At 44.2% G+C, this 21,509-nt stretch overlaps 3 protein-coding genes across 4 annotated transcripts; 1 reads left to right on the plus strand and 2 right to left on the minus strand.

Moving 5' to 3' along the window:
* Window positions 1–2,621: 2,621 nt before the first annotated feature.
* jkamp (jnk1/mapk8 associated membrane protein) lies at window positions 2,622–14,517 on the minus strand. 2 transcript variants are annotated; one of them, XM_076027765.1, is made up of 7 exons: window positions 14,389–14,517; window positions 13,908–13,987; window positions 13,315–13,469; window positions 6,155–6,361; window positions 5,548–5,729; window positions 5,389–5,465; window positions 2,622–3,878 (listed from the first exon to the last, which is right to left on the minus strand). In XM_076027765.1, exons 1-7 carry the CDS (start codon window positions 14,507–14,509, stop codon window positions 3,660–3,662), a joined length of 1,041 nt encoding a protein of 346 aa, XP_075883880.1. In that variant the 5' UTR covers window positions 14,510–14,517; the 3' UTR covers window positions 2,622–3,659. The 2 variants fall into 2 exon arrangements, with proteins under 2 accessions (XP_075883880.1, XP_075883881.1); XM_076027766.1 differs by having other exon boundaries at window positions 14,435–14,474.
* Window positions 7,261–11,008, minus strand: LOC142888928 (leucine-rich repeat and coiled-coil domain-containing protein 1-like). The gene is made up of 2 exons (XM_076027435.1): window positions 7,562–11,008; window positions 7,261–7,359 (listed from the first exon to the last, which is right to left on the minus strand). The coding sequence occupies exons 1-2, from the start codon at window positions 10,796–10,798 to the stop codon at window positions 7,261–7,263; spliced, it is 3,336 nt and encodes a 1,111-aa protein (XP_075883550.1). The 5' UTR covers window positions 10,799–11,008.
* A 2,480-nt stretch (window positions 14,518–16,997) lies between the features above and the next one.
* On the plus strand, window positions 16,998–19,539 carry gpr135 (G protein-coupled receptor 135). Its single transcript, XM_076027764.1, has 2 exons — window positions 16,998–17,233; window positions 17,977–19,539. Exons 1-2 carry the CDS (start codon window positions 17,118–17,120, stop codon window positions 19,328–19,330), a joined length of 1,470 nt encoding a protein of 489 aa, XP_075883879.1. The 5' UTR covers window positions 16,998–17,117; the 3' UTR covers window positions 19,331–19,539.
* The last annotated feature ends 1,970 nt before the right edge of the window (window positions 19,540–21,509 follow it).

The following is a 21,509-nucleotide window of genomic DNA, read 5'->3' on the forward strand; positions in this document are numbered from 1 at the left end:
TATATATATATATATATATATATATATATATATATATATATATATATATACATACATATACATACATATATATGTATATATATATATGTATGTATATATATATGTATATATATATATGTATGTATATATATATGTATATATATATATATATATATGTATATGTACGTATATATATATATATACATATATATATACACACAAACACACATTTAACCATATATTGGTTAAATGTGTATATGGTACCAATATATTCAGTGTCATATTGGTACCAATACAGTATTGGTTATCGGGGCCATTACTGTGTCTACTCATACTCATGAAATATGTGCCGACACCATGACACTGATACCAGTTGTATATGCATGTATATGACAATCTTGTTAAATGTGTGTTTGTACTGCAGTGAATTATTATTGATGGTATTGATGCGTACCGAAATGCAAGAACTTGACTCGGGGGGGGGGGAGGAAGTGGTATCAGTGCATCCTTAATAATTAGTGTATTGCAGTAAAGCTGGTGTTTTGGCCTTTTTGCAACCAACAGTTGAAGTAACTGCATTTTAAAGTACTTATGCACTGGATACGCAACACGTTAGCTATGCACACCGCAGGAATTCTGTTGCGGCTACGTTAGCTTAGCCAGACACCTTAAATAATGTTACTTTACATTAAGGTTACATTCTGCCATCATTTTAAAGTATCAAAGTATATCATTGTCAAAAAGTGTGTGGCCTCTAAAGCCAAGCAGTGTTAGCTTGTCGCAGCTAATGTTGCTTGTTGATGTTTACTCTGTCATATGCATAGAACATCATGTGCTCGTGGCTAGCTAGCTAGCTAGCTCAAAGAGTACAAGAATCACTGTGACTCATCTAACAAATGTCAGCCCGTTATGCTAATTGGCTATTCTATTGATTGTTACAGGAATTCGTTCTTATTTTAGACGATGTTCACTTCTGAAAGCTGCTATTTAGGGAATCTTAACTTCACTCAGTGAGGTTACAAACTCAGAGGCTTTAGCTTTAGCAGCTATAGCTCACCTTGTCCTATAAACACCATGAGAGAAACTATTTAACAACGTGCAAGTAGCGACAAGTGATGCTACGTATGTGCTCATGGCTAGCTAGTTAGCTAAAGGAGTACAAGAATCACTACGACTCAGTCAAAAAAATGTTAGTCCATAATGCTAATTGGCTATTCCACTGTGAAAGGAAATTATTACTTATGACTTTTAGAAACTTATATTTAGTAAATCTTAACTTAGCAGGAAACAGACCCAGAGGTTTGGCTTTAGCTTTAGCAGCTGCTGCTCACCTGGTCTGACAAACTCCATGAGAGAAAACTCTTCAGCAACATGAAAGTAGTTTAAACTGACACGGACAAAGTGGTTCCAACAACAACAACACAAAGCAACAACCCCATGTTTGACTCGTCATTCTCTCATTCTTTGCTGTTTAAACGCTCTTGACATGAAATATAGACACTCCTGTCGTTCTGCTTTAAAAGAACATTTGTCCTTTTCCATATGTGTTTTTTCAACAAAACTCATTTTCACAGGTTTCAGTCTTTGACATATCTACCAAAAAGCACCTTTGCGGCACCCATGATTCATTTTATTATTATTATTATCATCATTATTTATATAATCTCAAGCTGGTTTTTAGTCTCAGGTGGTTTCCTATTCAGCGTAGTTTACTCTGTTACTGTAAAATGATGCCCAACGAATTTAGGAATGTGTTTTGTGTACGGGTTAAATAACCACACATTGTTTTAAAATACTAAAAAAAAAAAAAAAAAAAAAAAAAAAGGGCTGTGGTCCTCGAGGGGATGTCCATATTTCCCACCGGCTGTCAAAGGTTCGGATGTTGAAGCGCAGACGGTTTCATCAAAGACTCCCTGTGGAGACGCCACTCCTTTCATAACAGCTTCAAGTGACTGCAAAATCTCGTAAATTATTTTTAAATAAAGTTTTATTTCAAGATTTTATGCTCGCCAGAAAATATGAAAAGTGCGAGGCGTTGTTGTTTCTATGAATAAAATGGCAACTTGTTGAGACGTTTGAATGTCCGTCAGTGATCTTTGGCGCGCGACGAGTGAGCGTTAGAATACTGCGGATTTGGAGACACCTAGTGGTGAGACGTGAGTAGCCAGTATGCATCGGCATGAATGTGACTGGCCTTGTATATTAATATATGGGGGGGTTGCTGGTTGGAAATAGCGCTAACGTCTCTGTCATTTTACGACAAAACGCTTTTACGGTAGACTCTTTATTGTGTTACAGAGGAAAACTAATGTGGCAAATCAGGCAGTCTACACACACACACACACACACACACACACACATCATGTTCCAAACATACACAATTTAAACAAATGAATTGCAAGAGTACAAAAAAAAAATCCTTAAATTCATTACAGATCAGAAAAAAAAAAACTAGAAAAAGAAAGACAAATGAAGTGAAGTGGAAAAAGTGTCCAACAATGTTTGTACATTAAAATGACTTGAAGGCATTTTAATAATTTATAGTTGTCAGGCGTTTCCACACAAGTCTACCACAGTGGTGCTGCATTAACAGGCACAGCTGATGGTACCTTCACACTCTGGCTTGACACGTGACCAACACACACACACACACACACACACACACACACACACACACACACACACACACACACACACACACACACACACACACACACACACACACACACACACACACACACACACACACACACACACAGGGAGTGAGGCCAGAATGTGAAATTCCAGCTGGTTTTCAGGTAATAAATACGACTCAACGTTTCTATTTACAGCCTGGCAGAGTTACAAGACTGAGAGTTTATATTAGCAACGGTAGCGCTGATGCATTCTTCTCCTTTTATTCCGACAGCTCATGGATCCTAACAGCCAGCGTGTCACTGTGCATGAGACATGTTCGACCCCCTGATTGGCTGAACTGAGATGGTCTTCAAGTGACCGAGGTGAAGTCCCAGGGAGATCTCAGCAGCTGGAGCGTGGACAGGATTTGTCATATTTACACGGACAGTCAGCAATCCAAGCCTGCAGGGTTTGGAGAGCAGTGAGGCTGAGTTATTGAAACAAAAAGAATAAGAGAGGAAGGAAGGAAGCAAGGAAGCAAGGAAGCAAGGAAGGAAGGAAGGAAGGAAGGAAGGAAGATTTGGGTTTTTGGTCCCGTGTCTCTACGACCTTCACAGATGGGCACTAGGGGGGACTTAAAAGTTTGTAGGGGGCGCTATTGGGCAGATGTGTACTGTTGTTGTTTTTTTGTTTTTTTTAATAGATTCAATTTTGTTGCCGGTTCTGATCCGTATGCCGAATTTAGCTGATTTTGGGAGGACGTGAAGGGGTCAAAATGAGGTGATGAGAAGAAGAAGAAGAAGAAGAGGAAGAAGAAGAAGAAGAAGAAGAAGAAGAAGAAGAAGAACTGGACGTGATCTGAATCTCTAAACAACTCTGGACTTTGAAAAGCAAAACACAAGCGACTTGAAGCTCCTTGTTGGCTTTGTTTGGTGGCGGTGAGGAGCTCCAGACTCCAGCATCAGCTGACGAGGACCACCAAGACTGTTGCAGGACACAGTGTGCTGATCTCCACTGACAGCTGAGCTGTTTGCAGAAGATTAAAAGCACTCGGCGAGCGAGCGTCAGTGTCCGCTGCCGCCCTCGGCCAGGATGCGGCTGGGCTCGGTGAACTTGGCCGTGGCCATGTAGAAGAGGGCGGGGCCCGGCACCAGCGCCAGCAGCGGCAGGTCCTGCTCCAGCTTGTCCAGCCGAGAGATGGACACGATGCCGTAGGCGTGCAGCAGCCAGTGGCTGAGGAGAACCACCAGACGCTTCTTCTTGGCCACCAGGTTCTTGAAAGACTGCGGAGGGACGACAGAGTGGTGAGCAACTACCACATGCAGGAGTTTGTTCTCTGGTGCACCGTGTTGTTTGTGAGAAGGTGGCAAACGATGAGCGGGCTGTCGTTTCACGGGACTGTGTTCTTCATATTGAAAGATCTTCTGAGCAGCAGCATGAGGACCACTGACGCCGAGAACATCATCAGTCAACATCAACATGATGGAAACAGCAGATTCACTTCATTATGTGACATCTGCACACACTTAGGAATGTGGAGGACATGTATGTAGCGTGAACTGCAGGAAAAAAATATTATATACTTATAGCAAAAGTGCTTATTATACATGTTATATATATGTATATATATATATATATATATATATATACATACAGGTACTACCCGAAAAACTAGAATATCAGTAAAATTTGTTTTATTTTGGCGATTTAACACAAAAGATGAAAGCAACACATTTTATTGAGCCATTCCACGCAAATTGACTGTTGGAGCCAAAATATTTATTTTCTATTTATTTCTTTCCTTATTTCTGATTTATTGGTACTTTGGCTTAATGTGTTAATTATGGACTCAACAGTAATTGTTTTATTTATTTAGTATTTTCTTAGCATCGGCTGCGCTAAGGGCCACGCCCCCACATCACCGTAGGCAGGTGACTGCAGCACCTGCACTATATCAGGGTGGTTAACGGGGCCGGCAGGGCTCTTGAGTCGAACGCAGCCGAACAGTTTCAGACCGCTGTCAAGCATTTTTATTGGATTTCTGATTTTTGACTATTGTTGGATTACTTTAACGATCAGTGAGTTGGAAGTAGCCTGTGCCGCGTTGTCCACTGTCGCGGTAAGACTGTTTTTGTTTTTTGTTTTTTGAGTGCAAATAAACAAACGGAGCATTGGATCGCCGCATCCTCCAGAGTTTTTGTTTTGCACAACCACGCTTGGGCGCGTCGAACTGAAAACTCAAAAGATTCACCAAGAGCAAAGCCCGAAATTTCATTGTGAAATAGTTGCGCTTTTATTGACATCTCAAGCAGTTCCTTGTTGTAACTTTGCTGATTAAGATTTTCAGCTTATTAAAACCACAAACACTCAAACTCAAGAAAATTATTATAAAATTTGAGTTTGTTTTTTTTTAAGCTGCCTGATCAGCAAAATCCAAAGAAATAAAAAATTGAAATATATTGATTTGCATATTATTCCTTTATATAATATGTCACATTCACCTTTTAAGTTGAATTGCAGAAATACTACAACCTTTTTCAGCATGTTCTAATTTTCTGAGTAGTACCTGCACATATATATCTATATATATGTAATACATATATGTATAATATGTATTTTTCCCTGCAGCTCACTGATAAGCTCTACATTCTGGAGTCTGTAAACATGTAATACAGTTAATCTGCCTGAAATATTAATGATCTCATCATGTTCTCACATGATGTGAGAATATATACATATATAAATACATATGCACACATATATATGTATATGGTTGTGTGTTTGTGTTGTTACCTGGATCTCTGAGGCCGACATGTAAACAGCCAGTGTGACCAGCGACAGGACCAGTATGATGTATGGAAAGGCGTAATCTGAAACGACAGAATGAAGACCAGTGATCCCAGTGGTCCCAGTGGTCCCAGTGGTCTCAGTGTGATGCTGGGCTGCACTCACAGAGCAGACCTCCTCCCACCGCCTGCAGCACCGTCAGGATGGGGAAGAAGTAGAGCGCCGCGTAAACACTCCTGAAGCGCTCTGACTTGCCCAGACCGCACGCTATCTTCTTCACCAGCAGGGGGCGCAGCAGCATCATCAGCACCAGGCAGAAGGCGTAGTAGATGAGCACAATGGTGTAGCTGGAGGGGGACACCAAAACACAAATCATGATCATAATGAACTTCATCACATCATCATCAAATTAAAATCAAACTAAATCAGTATTAGGTAAAAAATATATCATCATTTTATTTTGAATATGCACTTTTGACAAAGGCTTCCTAACTGCCAATAAACGATTCCTTCACATGAAATAATGAAGAAAGACAAAATTTAAGGAAGCAAAATGAATCAAACACAAAAATAAACTTGGGATGCTTGAATTGAATTGAATTAAAAACAATTCTATCTAATATCTGCTGAGTTTTAAACAACACTGCGATAGATGGACAGACAGACAGATAACACTGCAGGTGTGTTGCTGTGTGTGTGTGTGTGTGTGTGTGTGTGTGTGTGTGTGTGTGTGTGTGTGTGTGTGTGTTGCAGTGTGCAGTGGTGCCCTCACAGTGGGTAGACGGCCTCCTGGGTGCAGTGCAAGGTGTTGATGTAGTCCGGGCTGGGGTTGTACAGCATGGTGTACCAGTCGGACAGCATCTGGACCCGGCACGAGCGGATTCCCAGAACTCCCAGCGGCTCGGTGAGCAGCAGAGTGACCACGGCCGACACTCCGCACTCCAGCAGCGCCGTCAGGTGCTGCAGCAGAGCACTGGAGCTGCACACACACACACACACATACACAGGGGACATTGACAGCAGTTCTTATTATCATCATCAGGACTAAAAGCGCGACTATTTCCCTGTGAAATGTCGGGCTTTGCTCTTGGTGAATTGTTGAGTTTCAGTTCGACGCGCCCAAGCGTGCTTGTGATAAACAAAAATTCTGGAGGATGCGGCGATCCGCTGTTCAGATTGTTTATTTGCAATCCAAAAACAAAAAACAAAAACGGTCTTACCGCGACAGCGGACAATGCGGCACAGGTTGCTTGCAAACTCACAGATCGACAAAGTAATCCAACAATCGTCAAAAAATGAGAAATCCAAAAAGTGCTTGAAAAGCGGTCTAAAACTGTTTGGCTGCATTCAACTCAAGAGACCTGCCGGCCCCGTTAACCACCCTAATATAGTGCAGGTGCTGCAGTCACCTGCCTATGGTGATGTGGGGGCGTGGTCCTTAGCGCAACCAATACTAAGAAAATACTAAATAAATAAAACAATTACTTTTGTGTCCATAATTAACACATTAAGCCACAGTACCAATAAATCAGAAATAAGGAAAGAAAATAACTATTTTGGCTCCAACATTCCGGCCCCTAATTGGCATGCAGGAAACAAATGTCAATTATCAAAACAAAACAGAGGAGCCAAAGTTCTTTCACATCTTGTACAATATTATCGTCTTTTTTTTTCTTTTTTCTCTCTTTTTTTTTCACAATATTGCAAACTTTTCAGTCTCTTTTGAAGATCTGCAACAGTTGATGAGTCCAAGATGTGTGCATATGTGTGAGTGAATCTTCAGGTGCTGCTTGTAGGTGTGTGTGGTGGGAAAGGGAAGTGTGTGTGCGTGAATTTGTGCGGGGACGGGTGTGAGTGTGTGTTTGGCATGTATATGCGTTAGTCTCTGTCTGATGCCTCCAGAAGAAGCACGAGTTTGGTGATAGGCCGGCAAAGAGTGCTGGTCTTGGTCCGAACTTGTACTTGTCTTACGGCTCCCTTGGAATCAGGCACGGGTTGAGTCACTTGGCCCATAAGCCATGATCCTCTTGGTGCCATTTCGTCCACAATTAAAACGATGTCTCCTTTTTTGAAGTTTCGTGTCTTCCTTGTCCATTTTTGTCTTTGTTGCAGTTCTGGCAGATATTATTTTATCCATCTTCTTCGAACTACATCTGCCATGTACTGAACTTGACGCCACCTCCTTTTGCTGTAACAGTCGTCCAGTATTGTGCAACTTCGCTACTGCAGCCCTTTGTGCATCGGTTGCTTTATTCCTTTCTTCCAGCAACACAAGTTCCTTGGCTTCAAACTTCTCCTTCATGCGCTTCACCTGGCTCTCCAGTTGAGTCAAGAAGTCTGTCTTCTCCTGCCACTTCTTGATTGTCTCACCGTGAACTCTTTTGGCCTCTTCCAACTCGACATCCTTGTCCACCAGCTGCTGTTTGAGCTCCTCCTTGTGGAGGCTCAAGTGCTCCAACTGCTCTCTGGCTTCTGCCTGCTGAGCGCGGGCCACCTCCCGCTGCTGCTGGAACCTCTTCTGGGCCTGCGTTGCCTCTTCACGCATCCTCCGTAGCTGGTCGTCACGCTCCTGCAAGGCCTCTTTAAGTTTGCGGATGGATTCAGTCTGGTCATCGACTATTTTGGCTTTAATTTTGAGGGCATTGCCGTCCCTCTCACTCTGCTTCTTCCGACTCTCCAGCTCAGCACCCAACACCTCTATCCTGGCTTCCAAACGTCCTCGATCCTGAGCCAAGGACACTCCTTGATGAGCGAGTTCCTGGCCCCAGATCTTCCTCTCTGCCCTGAGGCCGTCTATCACAGACTTGTGGGCTGTGAGCTGAGACATCAGTTGTGCCTTCTCTTTCTTCAGCAGCTCCAGCTGCAGACTCGCACGTCTGTCCTGCTGCAATTCTTCTTCCAAGGAACGGAAGCGGCTCTTCAGATCTGTCACAGTGTCATTTTTGGCTTTGTTCAACTGAGAGATGCGGCTGTTCTGTTCTTTGACCATTGCTGTCAGCTGCTGCACCAGAGAGGAAGATTTCTTCTCCTTCTCCTGGAACTGAGTGAATGCCGCCTTGTGACCCACAAGCTCCTTGGTCATCTGGTCACAAACGTCTTTGACCTCAGAGAAGCGAGCAGCCTCAATGGTGAGCGCCATGCGGAACTCGTCCTCCAGGGCAGCGTACTGTTTCTTGCCCTCTGCCAGTTTCTCCTGCAGCTCAGACTCCCTTTGGCCGTGTTTCTGCTCCATGAATGCAACTTCTTTGGCAACTGCTTGGCGGAAATCTGACCCATCAGGCTGCAGCCGCAAGTCCAGTTGTTTCCTGTGCTCCTGTTCCCTGGAAACCAAGAGCTCGTGCAGCTTTTGAAGTTTGTCTTTCTGCTGGCGCACCGCTGCTCTCTGGATGTCCAGCTCTCTCCTCAGAACTGCTGCTTTGTTCCCCAGCTCCCGCTGTCGCTTCTCCTCCTCGGCTTGCTGTTGCGCCCTCAGTGACTCCCCCTGGGAGATGTTTTCCTCCAGCCTGTGCAATGCAGCCTTGTGTTGCTCTTCGCTGGTGCAGGCTTGCTCCACCTGCTGGGTGAGGGATCGACACCTCGCCTCCAGCTCCTCAACACGATTTTTCAGTTCACAGCGCCCTGACCGCTCCCTCAGCAACAGTTCTTTCAATCTGTCAGTGGTGTGAAGGGCCAAACTCTGAAGATCTTTTTCTTCGCCGGCCTTGGTCTGCCAGCACTTGAGTTCATCTGTGAGCTTCCTAACGGCCTGCTCTGCCTTCCAGCGTCGCTCTCGCTCCTGGTCACGCTCTTCCAAGATAGTCCTGTAGGTTTCTGCCTCATCTTTGGGTTTACTTGTCACGTCAACAGAGGCTCCAATGGCTCTTTGCAGGAACTTTCTCACTGGCTCGACTGCTTTCGCGCCGCGTGCAATGTTTACTTTTTTCCGGGTTCTCACTGTGGCCTCTGAACTCGTCTCGATGCGACACTGTGGATCACTGTCTGATTTCCTGCTTCTGATCTCCTTGGCAGGCCCCTTCTTCGTAAGGCTGTTGCGATGTCTGGGGATCCTGGACCGCCTCCGGTTTTCCTTCCCACTGTCACACTCGCTCTCTGACGTGTGATCCGTGTCCCTCTTGAAGATTTGTTGTGTCACGACAGCAGAGGAGCTACTGGTTGTTTTATCAGCAGGGGTCAACTTGATGAGCTGGTAAACTTGTTCCTCCAGTTTTTTGATGCGTTCTTCATTGACAGAGTCCACTGTTTCAGCTACACAACGATTGTTTGGAAATTGTGTGTCCTTTTTCTTTAATGGCAAAGCAATGCTGTAATGTCCATCTACCATTTTGATGGATGCAGAAACACTTTCCATGAACAATTTATCCTCCTGCGACATTTCAAGACGCTCTTCTTTCTCACGCTCCGGGAAGTCTTGCTTGATTTGCTGTCGTATCAAGTTCTCCAGCTTGACAACAGAGATCCTGTGAGCCATGACAACCCGTTTACCATTTTTGGAGACACTTGTTTTTCGAAAGGGACCATTTACAGTCCATCCTAAGGCTGTCTTAATGGCATAAGGTCCATTTTGCCTGCTGTTAATTACCTTCCAAGGTTCCAGTGCCATTGGAACGTTGCTGCCGATAAGCAAGCCGATATCAGAATTGATTGGATTGAGTTTTACCTCCTTTAGATATGGCCATTGCTTCAGATCCTCATGCGTGGGAATATTTTCCTTCTTAACAGGGATTTCATCTTGCATGTATGTAGTCGGAAGATCAAAGTAATCGTTACTGTCGACACTGCACATCTCTAGATCACATACAGATGCTGTCTTGACAACTTGAACTTGAACCATTGTTCGTAAAAGTATATCTGTGGTCCTTCCAGTGAGTTGAAGCTGCTGGAGAAGTGCCTTGCTGCAAAAACAATCAGTGCTGCCTGGATCTAAAAAGGCATATGTGGTGACTGTTTTGTTGTTTTTCTTGTTTCTTACCTTTACAGGCACTATAGCTAAGACCGGTTCCACTTCTCCAGTGTTGTTATCACTTGATCCAGTTTCTTTGTCAACTTCAACTAGACCACTTGTGATAGACTTTTCTTGGTCTTTATAAGTTTTGGCTCCTCCTTTATTGGTGATGTGCAAAACAGTAGGGTGCTTGAGAGAACAAACTTGACATGTCAGCCTTTGTGAGCATCCTTTGCTCATGTGCCCTGACTCCAAACATCCAAAGCACACTCCTTTCCTTTTCAAAAAATCCAGTTTTTCATTGTGAGCTTTCCTGTTAAATTGAGAGCAGGTATCAAGCGTATGAGCGCCACTGCAAAATAAACAAGGCTTTCCATTATCTTTAATAGATTGGACATGGGAAACACTGCCCCCTGCTGGTCTTGTCAATGGGGACACGCTGGTAACTAAACCACTCTTGCTCCTTCTCACCATGCTGCCTTTTGGCAGCTGTGGTACCTGGAAGTTTCCTTTTAAAATTGGTGCAACGTCTTTTAAGCTGCCGAATACTGGGTGGGATAAGACTTTAGCTTGATTATCCACAAAATTCACCAAATCTGCAAACCTGGCTCTTCTTCCACTCTGCTCTTGCAGGTCACAAGCTTTGAACCTCCATTTTTCTTTCAATTTATAAGGAAGCTTGGAAATGATGGCTTTCATATTCGTTGGATGATCCAGTTCCTCCAGATAATCCACTGTGTTCATTGCGTTGAGGCAGCTGTTTAAAAACAATGAGAAGCTCTTCAAAGATTCAGCATCCTCCACTTTTATAGATGGCCAACAGATTGCCTTATCCAGGTAAGCTGTGGCAATTGTGTAGTCATCTCCAAAATGTTTTTTCAGCAGTCTTTTTGCCTCCAGATATCCTCTGTCTGCTGGCATATACTGGCAGCTGCGCACAAGCTCCTGTGGCTGGCCGGCTGTAAACTGCTCCAACAAGTGAAGTCTGTCCCTGCTGTTGTCCGTTCTCTTCTCAATTCCATATTCAAACGCTCTGATGAAAAACAGATAGTCCAATGGTTCGCCTTTGAAAACTGGTATGGAAAGTGAAGGTAATGATGACATATTGTGCTGCTTTACCAGAGCTTCTGTAATTTTGTTTTGCTTTTCCATTATTTCCGCTAACTTGTCAACGCTGGTATGCTCTTGCCTTGGTGCAGAGTTGAACCTCTGCATGGTGGTTGATTTGTGGTCATGCTGCTGAGCGCTCACGTGAGTTTGCATGCTTTGTTCCACTGTGTGCGGCAGGTCATAACCTTTGACAGAGGTTTCTCTAGTTTTTGGTCTCACCACTTGTGGATGTTGTACCTTTTCAGTGGAAACTTCCTCGTGTGGATTTTGAGCAGCGCCCTTTCTGTCGTACGAGCTCATTCCATCAGATTGAAGAGATTTTTTGGAGCTGTCTCTGGCTTGCATAGACTCCAACACACTGATTTTTGCATTTGCTGCGGCGAGTTCAGTTTCCAGCTCCAATTGTTCCTGTCTCCTCTTCAATAGCTCCTGTTGCGCTTCAAGCTCGTGTTTTTTATCCAAGGCCGCAACTCTCTCCATGATGGCTGCTCTTTCGGCACAAATACGAATATGCGATGATGTTCCGGATGAACCTGACCATGACGTAGCCTTTGATTTTGGGGCATTAGAAACGCTGTCATCTGGTCCAATGTCATCACAGTTTACATCACCTGGTTGCTTGTCGTTATCCACCATAGTGAATGAAGTCATCTGCTGTCCATCTCCAATACTTGACTGTTTGACTTCACACAACCATAGTTGCACATCCTGTCCAAAAGCACTCAATTCAGCAATCTTATATTTAAGCCACTGCACTTGTTTAGCATATTCATTGTCAGGTAGCAAACCTTCAAGTGAATTCTGACATGCATTTGCTTCGTCACAAAGTCTGTTCAGTTCATGCAAATGGCCTTTTACTTTATTAGCATTTTCATTTGATTGCATGAGCTCTTTCATTATTTCCATTGTTTTTTTTGCCTGTTTGCACTTCAAGTTTCTTGTTTTTTGGGTGTTGAATAAAAACATCTCCCAACCCTTGGCAGTTAGTTTGATAACCCTTTTTTCCTTTACAGGGCCCGTCACATTTTCCATTGCGACATTTTGCTTTTCAGCATCACCATCTTGTCGCTGAACAACAGGATCAATGTTAGACGTGACGTTTTCATCCATTGCTTATATTCAACTTTGGCGTTACATTTACAGACTTCAATCCTTCGGATGTGCGAGTGCGACATTCCCAATGAATGACGCTTCATTGAGTGGGCGTGACAGATTAATGTTCATTGACGCTGCGTGCGTTCCATTTGTTTGCACAACAGCGTTCGAACGATCGTCATGCGCCAGTTTTAGACAATAAAAGCGCGACTATTTCCCTGTGAAATGTCGGGCTTTGCTCTTGGTGAATTGTTGAGTTTCAGTTCGACGCGCCCAAGCGTGCTTGTGATAAACAAAAATTCTGGAGGATGCGGCGATCCGCTGTTCAGATTGTTTATTTGCAATCCAAAAACAAAAAACAAAAACGGTCTTACCGCGACAGCGGACAATGCGGCACAGGTTGCTTGCAAACTCACAGATCGACAAAGTAATCCAACAATCGTCAAAAAATGAGAAATCCAAAAAGTGCTTGAAAAGCGGTCTAAAACTGTTTGGCTGCATTCAACTCAAGAGACCTGCCGGCCCCGTTAACCACCCTAATATAGTGCAGGTGCTGCAGTCACCTGCCTATGGTGATGTGGGGGCGTGGTCCTTAGCGCAACCAATACTAAGAAAATACTAAATAAATAAAACAATTACTTTTGTGTCCATAATTAACACATTAAGCCACAGTACCAATAAATCAGAAATAAGGAAAGAAAATAACTATTTTGGCTCCAACAAGGACTGTTAGGATCATCATCATCATCATCATCATCATTATCATCACCACCAGCAGCACCCACCTCTTCTTGCCAGAGTACCACTCGATGAAGAACCAGTGCAGCACCAGTGGCAGCATGGCCATGAAGCCCAGGTACAGCCAGTCGTACAGCTCGGGCGACTCGGTGCAGCGCTCACACACTTTCTGAAGGTTGCTTCTCTCTCCACGAGGACACACCTGGCCGGACCACACAGTCAGGTTAGTAGAGACCCCAGAGGAGGACCAGTACCTGCACTTCACCGTACTCGCCGATGCCGATACTGAGCGCTTGACAAGGCCGTTGCATAATAGAATTACATTGATTTTCCATTTCACTGCAGTGCAAACACACATTGAACTAAATTGTCATGTGCATACATAAACAACTGGTATCGGTGGCGTGGTATCGTAGTCAACACTGGTATCGGCACTGATACCTGATAGATAGTAATATTGTTTGCTGTTTATCAGGTATTATCCACACTTTACAACACCCACAGGGCTGAACAATTCAATTACAACGCAAAATTGCCTGGTGACGCATCTTCCATTATAATCTGCCGTCCAGCAGCAGTCTGCCATTAATCAATCACATCAATCAGCCATTCACCGATCTGTTCCTTCTTCTCTACTTACGCCACATTCTCCATCAGCTGATCCGTTGACCATCACCCTGCCGCAGTACAGGCCTGGACACGTCGAGCTCATGGCCACAGCTGCAAACATGACATTCAAGTCCATCTCTTGCTTAAAACCCCGTATTAGTTACTGCATTCTACCGGAAGAGAATGAAACGCTGCAATTATAGAGACTGATTCCAGCGAGATCGAAATAGTTATTCATCTCTTAAAGGGGACGAGGGAAGTCAATCGATCCAATACAAGTAAAACAGAGCAATAAAAAGAGTACTTTAATATGTATTTTATGTGTATTTTCATCCAGGCGAAACTTGACGGCCCCCAAACCAGGTTCAATGTAAATATATCGGACACTGTATTTGCCTTTTAAAGGACTTTTTAGAAGGATGTTTATTTTACGGAGGTGGCCGTCAATCCACGGAGCCAAACTCATCAAGGTCTCATGACAACCTAAACAAAAACAAGTCCACGACACTCACCCATCGCGTCGGAAGAGTGATAATTCGTTTGGTTTACTGGTTTTACCGCTAGCGTACTTCCATTAGCTACCAGTAGCGTCACCAGTACCGGATATGGACTCGACTGGCCACCGTACTGCATTCAACCCGGAAGTTTACATGTTAATCTCGGACGTGACGTAAAGATGACGGAAGCGCAAAGATAAAAAAAAAAAAAAAAAAGAAAAGAAAAGAAAAGAAAAGAAAGAAAAAAAAAGAAGAAGCTTTTTTAAAATTATTATTATTATTATTATTATTATTATTATTATTATTATTATTATTATTATTATTATTATTTGACATTCATTTATTGTTTTAGCCTCATACCATCATATTCACGTTGCGTCACTTCGGTTCCTTCCTGCTTACGATACACCAATCTAATTAAAGATATTGATATTAGATATAGATTAATAATTAATACTGTGGATATGTCTACATATATTTCGATATCAATACTATATATCTGCTATATGTATTATTAGAATAATATCCTATGGCTACAATTATATCTAATTCATAGAATTGCAGCCTGTTGAAGCTGCTGCAGGGCAAAACAAATAGAGCAGAACAGAACCGAACAGGAGGTGGGCAAACTTTTTGACAGGTGGGGTCACAGTGGGTTCTACAGTGTGCCATAAGGGGGTAGCGGAGCAGCAGCAGATGGATAGAGTGTTTTGGTGAGCCACCTCATAGGAGGAAACAATCTATCATGGGATATTATGGAGAAAACATGTCATGTAGCTTGGTGGTATTTAGCTCTTTATTGAAATAACTCTGAAATACATCTGTTTTATTATTTACTGACCATTAATATCCTGTCTTCAAGTTCACCAGCCAGGATTAAAAAGCTTAACGGGCCACACATGGCGCCCGGGCCATAGTTTGGCCATGCCTGGAATAGAGGTACTAGTAATTAGGTGCACAGTTCTGTTGCATTATCCATTTATTTATTTAATGTACTGTCCACCAAAAATAAAGGATACCAGGATCCATGGGGTTTTCATATTTGCTCTTCATTGATGAATCTTCAAGGTGCAGCAGGAGACAAAATATTTCTACATCAGCTTCATCAGTGATGATGAAGCTGCAGCAGAATCTTCGGAGACAAACACAGCGCGCGCGCGCGCACACACACACACACACACACGCTCGCGCGCGCACACACACACACACACACACAGCAGGAGCTCATGGAATCGCAACATACCTAATTATGCCGTTTTACAAGGGGGGGCAAAAATTATACAAAATCTATAGCCAGTTACCATGGCAACTGCGGCTTACGTCACTCGGGGCTTGAAGGCGGGGTCTCGGGGAACTGTTGGCAGGTAGAGAGAGAGAGAGAGAGAATGAATGAATGGGGCTGAGAGAGAGCGAGAGAAAGATATCGCTTGCACGTTAACAACTGTACAATTTCGCGTCACCTGCATGGATTTCTGCTAGTTTTCCATTCAGGTTCGTGGGTCGAGGTTCGGGAGGAAGATGCCTTGATAATGTTCCAGTGAGAGAAATCAACAGGGTGGACCACCGTTTCTGCTCTGCTCTGCTCTTCCTCTGCGACGAGGCTGAAGGTGTCAGGGAACCGACTGACCGTTATTCCACTTTTTATTCCGGATCATCTCTGGCCAGGTGTGAACACAACGTCCAGACGAACTGACGCGGTTGTTTTGCGTGAAATCCGTTTAACAGTCTGGTGCGTGCGCAGTTTGTTTGTTAATCGACGCTGGAGGAGGAAAAACAAGAAAGCGGATTGTGTGCTGTCGTCGTTGTTCTTGTTGTTGTTTCTTTCCATCGTTGTGGGTACTTTAAAAACGTGTTCATCTGTAAGATCTCAGGTTGGAAAGAAAAATGAATATATTATGGTCCAAAAACCTAATAACGACCTTGTTTGTGATTTGGCAACGCAATGTAAACAAATAAGTCCCTGGTTCGTCAATGCGTCTGCTTTGTGAAACTAAACCACAACTAAGTGTTGTCCAAATCCTTAGTTTGTCATGTCTTTTAATCCAGAGGTAATGGGGCTTTTTTTTTTTTTTTTTAATGGTTTTAGAATAACCTACATCTCAAAGTTGATGTGAAATGAGTCTGCGCTACAAAAAAAAAAGTGATATCTTTGCCAAATATAAGGTCAGAATTCATCAGTGTAATTGTGAAGCCACCAAGAGACTGAAACCAGAAAAATGCCAACGAGCGCTGTCTGGTTTAAAGACACTTTAGAAAGTTGAAAGCTCTGTTTATTTAAATCCTATATTTAATTTCAGGTAGATATCTATTAAAATGTTCACATCTGAATGTTCATGTGAACTCTTATCAGCTGGGGGTCAGTAGAAGAAGGTCCTCATTCTTCATGCGATGCCTATGGCTGCAACAATGTGAGGCGTATTTATTACTGCACATAATTACTCAGAGGGCCATTAATTGCTGTAAAAGGCTGACGGTATCTTGCTATGCCACAGTTATCAGGTTCTAATTGTCATGTAATACGTACTAATGCTTGTGAAACCAACACAGATGTTCAGTCTTAGTCTCATTGTGTGTATGTTTTGTATTTGTTTTGTTGTTGGAGACAGTGCATAAGAACTCTCTAACTGGATGAAACCATGAGTGGCTCCCCTTGAATCCCAGAGCAGAGCCAGCGCAGACAGAGTCTGCATGGATGCGTGTGTGCCAAGAGATGAATCTTCTGGTGCTGTGTGTGTGCTCTGTCGATGGATTCGTCTGTTAGGACAACCCTGCAGGGCAGCAGTGGCAGCAACCTCACGGCTCTCACCTCCACCTGGAGCTACGGCGACCAGCTGATCACCCTCTCACCTGTTGTGCCAAGGTCAGTTCTCCTTCACAATCCCAACTTTCCTCGTGCTGTCTAGAAAATCACACGATGCCACTGCAATTTGAATAATGTACTAATTCAAGTCACAAACGCTTCTGTCAAAAAAAATGTAATTCAACTTTTTGCTAATGCTAGTTTTTCATTGTACGCTGGATCATTTTCCAGTGTTATTGAATTTATTTGGAACGTAGTTTGTAGACCAAGTTACTCTTTTACCTGAATTTGTTTCCTCAGTCTTGGTTGGTGCAGGTGTTCTTGCATCAACTTAAATTTTCTCAGCTCTTGATGGTTTTATCCTTCCTAGAATACACTCTAAAGTCATTACACCATGCTCATACCAACACAGTGCAAACAAATACAGCTGCTCATAGATTCAAAACGTCCAGTGAGTAAAATTTGGCTGGATGTGTGATTTTTATATAAACATGTACATTGGTGTCATAGTAGTGGCACGTATTTTACGAGTACGAGTAGAGTACTCGACCCCCGGTATCAGCACCGATACCTGTATCAATATCAGCACAGATACCAGTATCGATTTTGGCACCGATACCAGTATCAATATCAGCACAGATACCAGTATCGATTTTGGCACCGATACCAGTATCAATATCAGCACAGATACCAGTATCGATTTCGGCACCGATACCAGTATCAATATTGGCACTGATACCAGTATCGATACTGGTATCGGTATTGGTGCATCCCTGCTAATGATCATTGTTTGCTTCCTGTAGGGTGGTATCTCTAGCGAGTGGCCTGGTGTCCAGCACCGCGGCAGCGGAAACGGCCAGAAGTCTCTCCTTGTTTGGGGGCCGGAGAGAGGATGAGCCGGAGCCGCTCCGCGAGGCATCCACGCCGTCTGTCCTCAGCGCCACGGAGAGCAACTCGGTGCTGCACGGCGTCTCGGTAGCCGCCCAGGCCCTGGTCCTCCTGGCCATCTTCCTCCTCTCCAGCTTGGGGAACTCGGCCGTGGTGGTGGTCATCGTCAAGCACCGGCAGCTGCGGACGGTGACCAACGCCTTCATCATGTCGCTGTCGCTCTCCGACTTCCTGGCCGCCGTCCTCTGCCTGCCCTTCTCCTTCTTCATGCTCTTCAGCAAGGACGGCGCCTGGATGTTCGGCGAGCGCTTCTGCGTGGCCAATGGCTTCTTCAACACTTGCTTCGGCATCGTCTCCACGCTCACCATGACGCTCATCTCCTTCGACAGGTACTACGCCATCGTGCGGCAGCCCCAGGCCAAAATTGGCCGGCAGAAGGCGACGCAGCTGCTGGCGGCCGTGTGGCTAACCGCCGTGGTGGTCTCCCTGCCGTGGTACCTGCTCTTCAGGACCCCCGCCATGCAGATCCACAAGCGAGGCTTCTACCACTGCATGTACGTGTTCCACTCGGGGACTTCGCGCGTGGGCGCGGCCTACAGTGTCTGCCTCATCGTGGTGTGCTACCTGCTCCCCTTCGCTCTCATGTGCTTCTGCCACTACAACATCTGCAAGACGGTGCGGCTCTCGGAAATCCGAGTGCGGCCCGTGACCACGTACGCGTACCTCCTTCGCTTCTACAGCGAGATGCGGACGGCCACCACCGTTCTCATCATGATCGTCTTTGTCATATTCTGCTGGGGGCCGTACTGTCTGATGGGTCTGGTCACGGCCGTGGGGAACTACAAGTTCAACCCGGCCATGGACGCGGCAGCCATATGGTTGGCCTGGGCCAACGGGGCCATCAACCCGCTGATCTACGCCCTGAGGAACCCCAACATATCCATGTTGCTGGGGCGGAGCAGGGAGGAGGGCTATCGGACCAGAAACATTGCGGCTTACCTCTCCGGTCACGGCCACAACCGCGAGATGAGACTCAACCAGACTGAGCGGATCAGGGACCGGTACGTCAGTCGGGTCGGGGTGACCAACAACAACAACAGCCGGCTGTCCAGCTCCAGTCCTGGGAAGGGAGCCGGAGGAGGAGAGGTGGCCATGTGGGCCTGTAAGAACCCAGCGGTGTTCTTCTGCAGAGACGCCCAGCCGGACACGGCAACGCTACCTCACTGTGTCAGTGTGCCAAAGATCAAGACAGCCGACACCAGCCTGTGACCGACCAACCGACCAACCCACCAGTGAACGCAGTGGCGGGCCGTGCATTTCACATCTGGACCCTCAGTGACCTCATATTTAGTCCACCCTAAACTGATATACCTCATTATACCCTCAATATGACACCACAGCTCGAGAATCCATGCAGAATCACACTTGCACATCACATCGCCTTCCTTTAGGAGGCCTAGTTGAGCAAAACCCAGTTTCCAGAGCATTTAAGATCATAACAACAAACTGATACTGTCAAAAAATTACAAATACATTTTGAAGAGATTCCTCAACAAAGTTTTAATAAGTCCACCAAAACTACAGTGAGCTTCAACTCAAATTGCTCCAATAAACTGAGCATTGTCACAGATTCGTATGAGAGCAACGAGACGATAACAAAACAAACTATTGAACTATCAAGTTACTAAACAATTGAACATGTGGGTGCAGCTGCTACCACAATGCACCACAGTATTTACATTTAAAATTTCAGATGATTCTGCAACTAAATCTCCATCCTCTGCTTCGACCGTCGTGGGTTCGTCGTGGTGGCAACTGGATCTCCAGGTCGAGTTCAGTCTTAGAGCTTCTCAGGGCTTCTTATCCAACCACAGGACGCCTACATGGGACGTTCAGCGTAAAGCCGCTAGCTGGCCTGGGCATCGCAGACTCCACATTTGATTGGCTGTCCAACTGGTGGTGTTGCGTTCACTGACAGCCAGCAGGGGCCTGCGGTGTCTGCTCCAAAGGCCTCAGGCAGATTTCATGGAACCTGACAACACCAGCCAGCTGAAATATGATTGGATTAAAACTCTACCGTAATATACCACAATGGAGGCAGCGCAACCCAGTGGATATTATATGATGTGAAAAGAACAGACTGTGGAGAATAACTTTATTGTCATAGTTAAATTGTACTTTTCTAAATATGCTAAGACCAGCAGAGGAGGACAAGCTGGCCCTGAAGGCGCCCCCTACTGAGTGAACAGTTATTGTTTTGTTTTGTTTTGTTTGTTTTGTTTTGTTTTGTTTGTCTTTATGTTTAAGTCAGAATTGAGATGGGTTGTAGTTTGTTTCTTCCTGCCCTCTGACTCTCTGACTGAATACGTTCGGACTGTGGGCCACATGTTTTATATGTGTTTGTAGCATGCAGACACATTCGATATGTATTTCCTTTCCTATACAGCACCCAGCTGGTTGTCTGCACAAAAATTAAAAGAAAAAAAAAAAAAAAAAAAAAAAGAGCACACAAGGATTAAAAAATGATCCTACCACAAAGCAAATAACAGAATTTTCACTCATCTTCTGTTTTTTCACACTAAGTTAATGAGGAGGTGGCTACTACCACATTCAATCTTAATAATTAACCAACAACTGTGTCAGATTTATTTTCTCATGAGCTAATTGAAGATACTTCCTGTATGGTTGACCTAGAGCGACCAAACACTACACTTTGTTTTGTGTTCAGAAGTTGGTCTTCGGTGTTATGTGTCATTAGTAATTCATTTGAATTGGCACCATCAAACATCAGAATATTTCTCAACATTGTCAGTAAATCTGTGTATGACCAATCAGGGCAAAAGTTTGAGGTGCAGGTGAAAATAAACATAAAATACAGTGAAATTAAAGTAAATGTGTAATGTTTTTTTTCCAGGCTTGATGAATTTTCTTATTAGGTCAACAGATAAAAGTTAAAGACTGCTTGTCGTCAACCCTTTACTTGTTTGTACATGCCTGTGTGAGTCTTGATTGCCTCCCAGTGGCTGGCAGCAGCGGTACAAGCAAAACTGTAAAATCCTGGGCTTTAAATTTGCAGTGAATCGCTGGTTACCAGTTGCATTACTTTCACAGTTTTACTGTAAATATTCCACGGTAAATAACCGCTGTCATGCCATGAGAGTACTGTGGTATGGCACTGTGCAGTGTTTCACCGTCATACAATACCGTAAATGATTGTGGAAATCCTGGTAAGATTTAACAGTGTAGCAGACAGCGGATTAGATTGGCCAACATGTCATAAAAACACATGACAACTGCTTAAAGCTGTCAGTCTGTGATAATCACTGCAACACTTTCACCTGTAAATTCTTCAGTACGTCATTATTTTATACAACCTGGACAAGTGTCAACTTGTCTGGATAATTTCACAGCGTCACTTTTTTTCACTTCACTTCCTGTTTATGCCGAG

This window comes from Nelusetta ayraudi, unplaced genomic scaffold, assembly GCF_046127955.1.
Source record: "Nelusetta ayraudi isolate G7.1 ecotype Tasmania unplaced genomic scaffold, CSIRO-AGI_Nayr_v1 ptg000021l, whole genome shotgun sequence".
NCBI classification, from domain to species: domain Eukaryota; kingdom Metazoa; phylum Chordata; class Actinopteri; order Tetraodontiformes; family Monacanthidae; genus Nelusetta; species Nelusetta ayraudi.